Below are 12,680 nucleotides of genomic sequence, written 5' to 3'. Positions count from 1 at the left end.
GTATGTATTACACAGCCAGTCAGTGCTCATTATGATAATTTGAATGAATTGTTGTCAACATGCTAGAAACAGACCCCAAATGTTTTCATCCTAAAAAACGGGTTGCACTCCTAATAAGGTTAATAACCTGCTCTTAGCTATTTTTAATACTGGCACAAGCTCCCTGAGGAGTCCAGTGTTTCTGTCTAGCAACCAGTGACTTGGCTCACTCATTAAGTCTCTCAGTAGCATCATAGAGGAGCCCGGCAGACAAAAGCTTTTAGCAGACTCTAGTAATAGATGTTCACATTGAACTACTTGAAATTGCAAGGACTCGGGTATCAGAAGAGCCTTTGTGCCGTGAGTTTTAAAAATATATATATTATGTAGAAAGGGATGTTGTAATCAGGTGTTTGTGATTTTCCACATTGGGTTGGATTTTTTAAGGGGAATGTTTTGCAGATGTCCTGATTCGCTTCTTTTCTGCTTATACAGGCTGACATTTCTTTTTGCACAAATACAGTTTTCTCACAAAGGCAAACATTTCTTTTGATTTTAGGCAAACAATTTGCAAAGCAAGTGCTAAACATTTGTAAAATGCAGTGTGGGCCAAAGAAAAAAATCTTTCTTCAGTGCGAAGGATTTAGGTGCCTTTTAAATACAAAAAAAAATGTTATTCTTGGCAACAAGTTGCTTTGTCGGTGTTAAGAGCATAGCTAGACTGAAGGTTTAGGTTTGAATTGCTAAAAGAAGGCTGTGTAGTAGTGTTCATAGTGGGCCTGTAGCAGCATCTAAACCACTTCCCCAGGAAAGCAGCAAAACACAAGAGGGAAGATAATGCAATGCATCAGACTAACAATGTAAGGTACTGCTGGGTATATTTTAGTCTGGGAATGTTTTGTTACTCTGGAGTCAGACACCTGTACTGAATCTACTGCACTTTGACAGGTTCAGAGACATGCTCTCTGACTTGCACTTTTTGTGTGCAGGGGTTCATACTACTGCAGGATAATGACCACACATTTCAAAGCCTTGAAAGGACTACTTGATCACCAGAGAAATCCAGGGAGTGTTGGCTTTCTGTCCACAGATACCTAACCACAACCCAGCTGAACATTTATGGGGGGCACTTGAAGACTGAGAATGCAAAATGGGCTGGAATAACATGCGTTAGCAGGTTTAGCATGTCCTTGCAAATCAAGTAGATGGACAGTAGGCATACTAAGGTATTGGGAAATCAATGTAGAAGTTGAACTTTTAACTCAAACCCATGAATTAATTTTTCCTGAGTGATATTGGATTCAAATTATCTGCTATTCAAGTACATTTGCAGCAGTCAGCGAATAAGACAGATGCTTGCACAGATGTGTATCATTTCTTTATGAAAAGTCTCTTAAACTGCTTCCTTCCCGTGTCATCCTCCACCTCCACCTCCACACACATTAGCTTCAATTCTGTATGGTTCCCAGGTGGTTCTCTGGTTGTTTCAGCTGGTAATAATTCTTGGAGGCTTGAACTGAGCAACAGAGTATGTTAGTCATTAATATGTCTGTCAGCAGGAGTGCTTCCCCATCTCTCCTACATTCGTGCGTGTAACGTAACAGTCTGAGCCCCCGGAGCACAATTGTATGTTAAAAATGTTCATAGGTAGGTCAGAAGCAGTAACTAACAGTGCTAATATGATTTGCAAGTGTGAATGGACCCATTCAAAGAGTCACAGTGAGTGCTTTCTTGCATCCAGCACCAGGAGGGTCGCTGTTGCCAAACGATCACAGGTGCAGGATGTGAGGCAGCAGAAGTGTTTTTGGCTCATCTCAAAGACGGCTTTGATTTCACTTCCTGAGGCAGGTGCTGGAAGGTTTCCTGTTTCTCTTGGTCAGTGAGGGATGTTTTTTGTCTTCATTCGCCAGCTAATGTGGTCTGCGTATCCCTTTGGCTTGGGGATTCCTCTGGTAAGAACAAGTGAAAGGGAGAGATATGAAAGGATGACGAGGGCGGTTGAAAAAAAAAAAAACAGAGGTTGAATCTGTCCTTCATTTCCGCTTGCCCAAGCATGTTCGCCAGACACAACTTGTGACTGTCACACAGTTAACCAAGCCGTGATATAAGTTCATTACTGACACACAGCTGGTTCTGAAGGGGAGAAAAAAAGAGGGCAGAAAAAGGCAGATGAACACGTGATGAGAAGTACTGTGCTTTTAGGAAAAGCAGTTTGATGTGAAGAAGACAAAAGTAGAAAGATGCAATATGAATAAATAATATATAAATAAATGATGTATTGTCAGTTTCAAATGATAGCTGGAGAGAACCTCGACTTTAAACACCTCTGAAAAACAATCTTGCACGAGGAGGTAAAAAAAGATTAAGAGGAAGCAGGAGAACAGGCAGATGCAGAAGAGCAAAAAATGTTTGTCTTTGAGAAAATTAGAGCTTCTCTGAATAACCACTGTGAACCATATTCTTTATCATGATGCGTGGGTGAGCTGCCAGAGGATTAGAAAGAGTGTGTGGCAGAGAGAGACGGGGGGAGAGGGAAAAAAAAGGGACTCAGTCTCTAACAAACCCAGCAACAGAGTGCAGACTGACATAAGGGTTCATGCTTGATCCACCTCTCTATCAACGTATAGTCAGTGGCAACAACAGGTGTTTTTATTTTTATTTGCTTCAGGAACAAACTAACAAATCAGGAAAAGATTTGTTAGTTAGATTAAAGAAGACTCCTTAATGAAGTCCACCTCTTAATGTGCAACATTCTTCATGGCTGTGTCAAAACATTAAGAACAGCATTAGACCTTAAAGTCTTTCAAGTCAAGCTTGTCTGCAATCCCAGCACCACCCATATCAGCTGAAAGTTCAGATAATAGGCTCATTATCGGATGCTAAACAGCTTTAGCCTGTCTATATTTGCTACACATCTGGAAGCCTCTTTGCAACCCACATTTACCCCAGCTCCTACTTTATCATGTTGTCTGCTCTTGATCACCTCCAGTTTTCACCACATGCACGTTGGTAGGATGGGGGAGGTCCATGAACATGGACATAAAGCCACTTATAACTTACTGTAGATAAAACGGTAATAATCCTCTGAACTCTATTGTTTGTCACTGAAGTGCAGTCATCTACACTGTAGATTATGACTAAATAGAAGTATGTAAATCTTCAAGTTATTTGACCCTCCACAAACTCTGTCTTCCAGCCATGAAGTCGGACCGTAAGCGTCTGAAAGCAGAGAAGGCAGACCTGGTGAATCAGATGCAGCAGCTTTATGCCACATTGGAGAGCCGAGAGGAGCAGCTCCGTGACTTCATACGCAACTATGAGCAGCACAGAAAAGTACGGCACCCGTTTTCTAACAGTATAGAGGCACACACATCCATACAGACCCACTTTTTCTTGTTTGTTTGGTTTTTTTGTAGTGCATGCTCTAATCTGCTTAATTAAAAAGACGGTTGGTTACAAAAAAGGATGTTTACAGTTTAAAAACAAATGTTTTTGTGATATTTAGATTTAGATGTTGGTGCGTATGTCATAGTAAGCCCAACATCTAGAAGCACTTTTTTTATTCCTGTCATCTCAGGGTAAAAAAAAAATCAAATGAAATATTGAAAGCCCTAACAAGGCAGCACAGAAAGAGCCACTGCCTTTCTGTTTGAATCGTTCTGTTTAGTCGTGCTTGATGTGTGAACCAATCCATCAGGATCTGTGTGTCTACTAGGAGAGCGAGGATGCAGTAAAGGCGCTGGCCAAAGAGAAAGACCTCCTGGAGAGAGAAAAGTGGGACCTGCGGCGGCAGACCAAGGAAGCCACGGAGCACACGGGGATGCTGCGGTCCCAGCTTGATCTCAAGGAGAACCGCATCAAGGAGCTGGAGGCTGAACTTGCCATGGTGAGAGAGAAAGGCAAATGAGGGAACTTGACAGGCAGGTAGTGAGTCAGCACTGCATTACTGGCTTTTTATAGGCTCCATTTTCTGGAATCAGATATTTAGGAACATTTCTAATGTTAGAGTTCCTTTTTTTCCTTCTAAGATAACAATGTCGACTGACTAGTCAAAGAAACAAAGATATTGCACAAATAGTTTGAGTCCTGGTTCAGGGATATACAGTACATCTCTTTGGTCACTCTGCACTGTTTTGCCTAAACTGCATCTAATCGAAACACGGAAAGCCTTTTGAATGTACAGCATAGCCATCATTCATGTCTCCAACCCCCCCACCAGATGAGTAACTGTGTCAATCAGAGAATGGAGTTCCGGGTGTTTGAGCGCCTTGTGGACAGGGACTACTCTCCTAGGGTCATGGCGGTAAGACAGGCCCCAAGATTTAAATCTTTCCACTCCTGCCCCCTGTGGAGTTTTCTCCTATTTGTGACCTGTTTGTTGCTTTGGAAAGCCTCTTCCTGCTCCTCAGATGCACGTTTTTCATTTAGTGTTTTTAGTTGTTGTTTTTTTTAAACTAACCCTCAGCCCACCCTGACTGATCCCAGTAATCCTAACATCAGTGGTCCCACAGATTTCCACTGTAATCGATCGGAATGTGTTTCAGGTCTAATTGAACGTTGAAATGCTTGGGGGAGGCAACAAAAACATCAGTAGTCTGACAACTAATGATTACATTGAAGGTTTGGGATTGTATTCTGTTTTGCATGACAGAGACTGTGATTGATAACCGTTTGACTGCTGGTAGACGGAGATGATTGCAGTGGAGTTGATTGTGCTGGTGATTTGCAGCCCGCCGCCGCTTGGCATGATGATACGATTCGCACAATAAGCAATAAAAAAACCATGTCAAGCATAATCAGAAAACATGAACACAAAGAAAAAGGTTTTATTGACACAAAATAAACATGCACAAACACAATGTCCAAGGCTCCAGTACAGCTCATTGTTACTCCTGCAGAAAAGCAGCGACAGAGCAAATATGTTCATTAAAGTTATAGAAAAGCTTAATTGTTTTCAATGTCTCCATTTTTTATTTTCTTTTTTTGCACCCTAACAACACCCCCAGCTTACACCGCCGTGGATACAAACAACCAGCACCTCCTCCAGATATTCTGTCAGAGCTCTCAGGAGTGGTAGCGAAAGATTTCACAAACAAAAGGAGAACAAGAATATAACTGCATTTTTAATGAGACAAGCGCCACATAACGAGCCCAGGGGAGAACTCGCATATCTGCATGCGCTTAGAGACTTGTAGTAGAAATCTGAGCACAACATGTATATGTACACACACACACACGGGGGGAAAAATAGAGATTTACCAGCCCACTCAAAAGTGAGTTTGCTGAAGTGAAGAATTTTGATTGTGGCTCACTGTGCTCTCTGACTGATGACTTCTTTCCGTCTGCCTCCTCAAGGCGAAACAGTCGCTAGCCACCCTGACCAAGGATGTGCCCAAGCGCCACTCGCTGGCCATGCCCACGGAGGCGGTTGTCAATGGAAACAACCAGGAGTGGGTGATGCAGGCCGATCTCCCTCTGACTGCTGCCATCCGACAGAGTCAGCAGACCCTCTATGTCCACACGGGGCATCCCGCTGACAGGCAAGGTAAGCCAGCAAGGAGCACCAATAACACCTTCATCCTGCACATGAGCTGACTGACATGAGGCGGTTTGACCATCATTTACCCTTTGCATGCTCATGTGAACCTGCTTCACACACATTCACTCCTACCATCTGCTTAGTATGACCACATTGTTGCCCGACGACGACGTTCCAGTTGTGACGTGTCATGCGCTTTCTGTATGATTTCAAGTGCAGATTTCTTGTTTTTGGGGGGGCTTTACAGCTTCTATGTGTCTTTGCTGCACACAAATGTTTTCTCTGCACTTGACAGCTATGGCAGCTGAGGATCAGCTGTGTGTTAAGAACCTTTTTGTTTGAGGTTTGCTTTAGTTTTATGGAATTCAAACAGTAACTTGGCCCCGTTTTTTAATTTCATTTACATTTTTTCATTTCTTGTTCGTACCTAATTTTTCTTGGCCTCCTTTTCTACTTTTCAGCTCCCTCACAACATTTTCCGCAGTATCCTTTTGATTTGAGTTACACACACCTCACGAGATAGAGAAGAAACAGCCTCTCCTGTCACAGCTCCCGCTCTGCGCGGAGACGTTCATGGCTGAGACGCATTGCAGAACCACATTTTTAAAAATTCAAAGCAAATGTCTTTTCTTGTTTGGCTCACTCACTTTGAATTGTGTCACCGCTAGAAAACAGTGGTGTGTTTTTAGCAAAGCGGCCAGCACAGTGCCGAAAACCCTTCTGCAAAACGAGATGGTCTGGTAAATTCAGCTGGCACTCAGTGCTCATCCTCATGTGTTTCAGTGCAGATGTCTGCACGAAGGGTTGCAATGATATGCGTTATCTAAGCAAAATATGTAGGCCAAATAGCATGTAACAAAAAATAGGCAAGTTTTTTTGGGGGGGGTTGTAATACAGAAGTTCTATCATTATGGGAGTTGTAGAAGAAACGTGAGCCATCAGTTTGAGAGGCTCTGCTAAATTTAAAAGCAAGAAAAAAGCAATGAAAAGAAGGGAAGTGTAGCAGTGTCACCTCCTGCTACCCTAAAATAGAAAGCTCTGGACAAATTAGCCTCATAGCCACCAGAGTTGGAGTCCATCTCAGTCCTTTCAGAGGTTGCTTTTAAAGGGCAGTTATAGGGTTCACATAGGTTGCTGACTAATTGGGGACAGAAGCAAACATTCCCCTCCCCCCAAATAAAAAAAGAAAAACAGGAAAAATGTGTGAACAGTCACGAACCCTAAATTGCTATGCAATTGGTTGCACTGTATGTATCAGTCTCACCGCTGCACGCACACACACTTTCTCAAACCTCTGTGAAGCTGTTTTCACTGTTGCTTAGCAACTGCAGCTGATTGCAAATAATTTCAGGCTTTTTGGTTACAGACCTTTTTTTTTCTTTTTTCTTTTTCAAAAAGACATTTTTAATTAAAGGCATCGTGGCGTTATTTTAAAGAAAACAGATTTTTTTTTTGTCCCTGTTCTCTACTTCTGGTACACCCAAACACCCAAGAAAGAAACAAGCCTCTTCTCTTTTCCCTCTCGCCCCGTTTAGTGGCTGCCGTGCGGGTGAGCCCGTGCCACTCGCGCCAGCCCTCCATCATCTCCGACGCCTCTGCGCTGGAGGGAGACCGGTCGTCCACACCCAGCGACATCAACTCGCCGCGCCATCGGACTCACTCCCTCTGCAATGTAAGAGCTGCCCAACACCGCACCCTCCCAAGTAGTCGCCACACTGTAGTAACTGTTGACTTGCCCTTTGCTGCCCGGCTGCTGTTGTTTCCTTCCACCATCGTTCTGGCTGAATCCATGTCGTCCTCCCCCCCCACCACGCAGTCTGTTGTGCACTCACTCGCAGCAGTGACTTGAATTTATGTGAAAACCAGCTGTGGTTGTTTGAATAAGTGCATGCCTTGGCACCATGTCAAGTGTCACTGTGTGTTGTGATCTTTATCTTGTGGTCTTTATCGCTCACTCTGCACCCTTACTTCACCGACTTCTCTGGTCTCTCATCTTTCTCCCATCTCTTCATCTCCTCCTTCTCCCTCCCTCTCTCTCTCCTTCTCTTTCTTCTTTCAGTCCCTAGAAGATCTGGAGGAGGCGAAGCGTAAGAAGAAGAAAGAAAAGATGGGGCTGGGGTCTCTGTCGCGCGTCTTCGCCCGAGGAAAGCAACGCAAGTCCCTCGACCCCGGTTTGTTTGATGGTACTTCAACACCTGATTATTACATAGAGGAGGATGCAGACTGGTAAAGCACACACGTCCGAGTGAACCACCTGGAGAGCCTTTTTTTGGCAGTTATCAGAGGACAACGTTGTATTGCCCGAGCGCATGCGTGAGAGAATGTGCGTGTTTGCGTGCGCGTCTGTGTGTGTGTGTGTGTCTGACGAAAGCGTGTACAGATAAAATAATGTGTGTACCTTTTATGTAGTCTCACATGCACGCATGCTTCGGTTTGTATGGGAGCGAGAGTGTGCGCGTGCTTGTGCCACCCATGGTCAACGGCCATGTCAGGAGCCGGAGGCGCGTCTTGCTTCGCTGAAGTGTAAACCTAAAGAGCAAATTGCACCTGTATGTATGTATGTATATGTACAGCCCTGTAAATAGCGTGGAGAGTGTAATACAGCAGCAGTGTGGACATGTCATGTTGTATCTGCCCTCCAAAACAGCTGTGTTATCTGATCTTTGAATTGTTCTCTACATTTTTACTTTTTTTTTTTATTGTTTTCACTCAACTGGAAACTTGAAGGACTGCTGTACTTGTAAATAACAGTTGATGTGCACTCTGTGCGTGTAAATGTCTCCTTGTCCTGAATGCCTTTTTGTTATTTTTGACACGTACTCCCTGCCGTCCCTCCTCCCTCCCTCCCACTGCCTCTTAACTTTATCTCCTCCCTGTTTATTGTCCTGCCTGGTCCATCCCCTTCTTCCACACTGCCATAATGAGAACAGTTTCCTGTAGGCGGCATGCAGACTCCTGAAATTCACCGCTGGGTCGGTTGTCGGGTGCATATCCCTCAACCGCCGAAAAAAAAAAAAAGTCTGTGCAGAGGCAATCCTTGATGTTTACTTAGAGAGACTTCAAAGAAGCTGCTATGAGAGGAATTAACTTTCTATGCAGAACAGTTTGTTCCCCTGCATTTTGAAGCCAAACAGGAAATGTGAGAAATGTGTTTTCTATCTCCTCAGATAGAAGGTACATGTGTGACATGCATGCACGTAGCCCCGGTCCCTAAATCATGCATGCCTGGTTACCCCACTACAAAGAAAAATCTCTCCCTGGTTATGTTTCCGAAGAGGTGATAAACTGTTTGCTTTTCTTTTTAATTTAAAAGAGAGGTTAGTTACTGATTTCATGTTCATTCATGATTTTGCCCCCATTTCAAATTAATTGATAAGATTTGTAAACTTGAACCTTTGCTGTTCAAGGAGCGCTCAGCTGAATGCTTAAGATCTTAACATCCTGAACTGCGCACAGTTTCGTTTTAATCTGCACCTGCAGGGCTTTTTATGCGAAATTACATTTGAAATATCAAAGGTCAGCAAAGAAAGAAAACTGAACATTACACTTTGAATTTTTAAATATTATTCCACACTATTTGCAAGGCTTTGTGCCTTTTTATCTCTCTTTGTTTTTTAGGATCTAAGCTGCTTGTATTCATTGGTGTATGAATACTGGGAGCAGGATTATTCTGGGAAATGTTAAAATAAGAAAGCTATCATCACAAAATACATAGCATAAACACCAATTATTCTTGCGTTGCAGGTGTTCAACTGACAGTCAACATATTTCTAGACCTCTGGAATTAAGGGCGACTTAAGAGATGAGCAGAACCTCAATTAAGAGGTGCAGAAATTACATGAACTACAATTGAAGGTTAAAAATCAGGATTTAAGCATCCCAATCAAGGCGTACCTTCTCCCATGACCCCATGACCTCAGCAAAAATTCCAATATAGAGTTCAAGCCATAGCTGGGAAAAGGAAAAAATAAAGCAATTAACTTTGGACTAAAGGTTAATGGCATTAATCCGAGCAAAAGAATTTCCACAGACATCACGATACTTCTGATCTTTCATTGGATCGAGTCGGAGTCTGCACTGCCACGCCCCAGGAAATCTTTTCTCTCCCTGATATTAAACTAACACTGGGTATTTGTTGGCCTCGCCTGAGACACTAGAGTGCCAGGTTACCGTGGCGTGTCCACGTATCCAGTAAGGAGATCGTCCTTTACATTTGAGTTCACAGTTATTGAATTTGCAGGTAAATCAGTAAGATAATTCAGAGATGAGTCACTATGAATCAAATTGTATGTACAGGAACAACGTCTCATGTTGAAAAAATTCACTGAACAGTCAGTTAAATGTATAAAATCTATGCTATTTTATCTTTTTTGTTTCATTCAGCTAATTTTATGATCCTCTGCTGATGGGGAAACAACATATCAAGAGAAAAAAACATTATGTAATTTTATCTTTTGATCCGTGCTCTGTTTTTGTTTTTTTTGTTTTTTTTTTTATTTCCCACGTATATTTTACTTTTTGTAAATGAGATAACATTGCAGAAATGAAATGAATACTATTATTATTATTAAAGAGTTTTATTTAAAGTCAAAGATGTAGGCCTCGGTGGAGGACTTCTATTCTGAAGCCCTGAGATGTTTAGAAGTGGATCGTAGCAACCTTTTAAAGGCATGGCAACAAAGTTACGCTCTAAATAACTAAATGAGAAAAAATAAGATTATTTTAAAATAAAATAAGTAATGCTTAATTTCCACGTGGCTCTCCTCTCTTTCCCTTCATTAATATTCGTGTGTGTGCGTGTTCATTTGTTGTGATATGGCTCTAATCCAGATTTGTCCTGTTATGCTGGAGGGGACTTACCATTTTTAACATGTGCCTTAGTTTCCCTCAGCCCTGCAACTCCCATCTGTGAGAGGACTGCATCCCAAAAGCTTCCCAATGGCCTCCTTTCCTCTCTTTTCCAATTTCAACTCCTTACTAAGCCAAAATGAAATTTTCCTCTTGTATTATATTAGAATCAATAATTAGAGAAAAACAAAACATTGGTGCAGAGGAGATGTGGCCATGTCATATTGTTGAATCTGATCTCATATGTGTCAGCACATGGCATCAATAATGTTTTGCTCTGATATGACTCCTGACCTCTAACACTGACCCCTCTTGTCTGACCTCCATCAGACTGTCGACACAGTGAGGCGACCCAAGAAGCGATCAGTCAGACTCAATGGGACCGAGGTGCACCAGTTCCTGTGGCTTTAAAAATGAGTCGTGCTGGGTTGCAAACTGTGTTTGCAGATGTCTTTTAATTCCTAACATCACAAAAAAAAAACACCTTTGGAGTTAAGCACTTCTTCAAGTTGAATTTAGCTCTAATGACAGGGATTTGGAAACAGTTGAGTGCTAACAGATACACTAAAATGCATTTGAGGGCTTTTTTCTTTTATTTCCTGTATACTCCAACAGTAAAGCTCCATACTCAGCGTCACTGGCTCAGAAACACTGGCTGCTTTTAATTTTGTGCTGAAGTATAGTTTGGGGGAAATGCACTGCTAAAATGCTTAAAATAAATCTACAAGCAGGGGTGCTCATCATAGCTTTGCATGGACTATAAGAAGACTGGCTGTGACTTTATGGATTTACCATACAAGCTTATTTATAAGCCTTCTCGTCTGATGCACGACAGTAAAGCATAAGCATATTTGCCAAACATTAAATGACTTCTTTAATATTCTTTTAATGAATTCAAGCTGAAGCTACTCCTTGATTAACTGGAAGACAGGAAACAGACTGTATGTACCTCCATATTTATCATTCAGACATGAGCATTGATTTCCTCATCTGCCTCTCAAGATAGCAAATAATCGTATTAATCAAAATGCCAAACTGTTACTTAAAGGGGCCTTGTAGTTTATCTACTCTATTTATCCTCCCTCGAAGCAGCGAAGAGCCACCATGGGTGATGTCATCCATTCAGCTGTAATCCATTTGTTTTTCCCAGTCATGGCATCAGAAATGCTGCTATATTATAGCAATAAGGTCTATTAAATGAGCTACTGAAGAGCACACTTAAGGCTCGGTGTCTCGTCTGAAGTGTAGTTAAAGGAAAAGCAAACAATTCACTTTGGTTTTTATAAAACATATAAAACTTACCTCCTCTCATAAAGGACACAAAACTCTTTACATAAATACCACACCGTAGCTAGCTCTGCTTTCACTGATATTTCCTTTATTAGGACTCTGTTCGGAAGGAAAAACAGACCTTGTACACAGACCAGCATGCATCTTTGACCAAAAGAGCAGATCTATTCAACTTAATATGAATTGCTCTCAGAAGGGCACTTAGAAGTGTACGGTCGCTTCATGCATCTCTCTTCGGAGAGCACATAAAAGCATCCAGGTTGAGATGAATTACCGAAGGCGGGTTTAATAAAAATCAGTTTACTCAGACCCTCGAACCATCCAGTCGTGAATCTCCTTTGAGTAAACACACAATGGGCATAGTAAAGGCTGCCAAAAAGTAGGGTTTCCATGTTATTTGCTAGAAGTGACACTTAGGTGGAGGGAACAAAGAACCTGTTTTTGTGTAGTTTGTAAAAAGAATCTTGAACTTTCTTTTCCTTTTAAAAAACAAACAAACATAAAAAAGCAACCATGGATGTGATGATTGGAGTGACCATCAAGGAGAACAGTCATGTTACCACGGAGCTGTCAGGTGGATGCTTCTGTGCAAGGCTTATTAGGGTCACAGGAGTTTTGGTTGAAGTTCATTCATTCACTCACTGGGTAAGCCTGTAAGTATGGCTGTATTCTGAGTGCTGAGGGTAATGTTGAGGTTTTCAGAAACTATGGAATAAGACAGGATACTTTGAAGTATTTCATTTGTATCACAAGATTTTAAAAAGGGAGAAAAACACAGTAAGTGCTGCAGTAAGTTCTTGATGAGCATTTCATGATGCTGTACCAACATCTGAGTCCAAACCTGATACCAGGTTGCCATCCGCTGGTCGGGGGTTAGTTAAATGGCTTTCACATTTTTACAATGAAACAAAACATGTTCTCGGCCAATATTTCTTTTCGTTTGTGACTCCACCACTTGTGAAATACTGAGAACTTAAATTTAACAAAAAATTTTTTTAAAAAAAAGGCAAAATATTTGGCTCAG

At 41.9% G+C, this 12,680-nt stretch overlaps 1 protein-coding gene across 13 annotated transcripts in view; it reads left to right on the top strand.

Annotated features, from left to right (window-relative positions):
• The window catches only part of LOC102307504 (kazrin), a 198,355-nt gene that overhangs the window by 178,268 nt on the left and 7,407 nt on the right, over positions 1-12,680 (top strand). For 4 of the 13 annotated variants that reach the window (XM_005945848.3, XM_042213586.1, XM_042213591.1 and 1 more), the window contains 6 exons: positions 3,176-3,312; positions 3,695-3,865; positions 4,199-4,282; positions 5,335-5,524; positions 7,054-7,190; positions 7,578-7,701. In XM_005945848.3, coding sequence (XP_005945910.2) covers positions 3,176-3,312; positions 3,695-3,865; positions 4,199-4,282; positions 5,335-5,524; positions 7,054-7,190; positions 7,578-7,701 — 843 coding nt within the window. The other 9 variants (XM_042213587.1, XM_042213588.1, XR_006052911.1 and 6 more) reach the window with 9 other exon arrangements.

This window comes from Haplochromis burtoni, unplaced genomic scaffold (assembly GCF_018398535.1).
Source record: "Haplochromis burtoni strain Fernald_Lab_line unplaced genomic scaffold, NCSU_Asbu1 Contig_458, whole genome shotgun sequence".
Lineage (NCBI taxonomy): Eukaryota > Metazoa > Chordata > Actinopteri > Cichliformes > Cichlidae > Haplochromis > Haplochromis burtoni.
The sequence above is the reverse complement of the archived record's forward strand: the minus strand, read 5'-3'. Positions and strand labels throughout refer to the sequence as shown.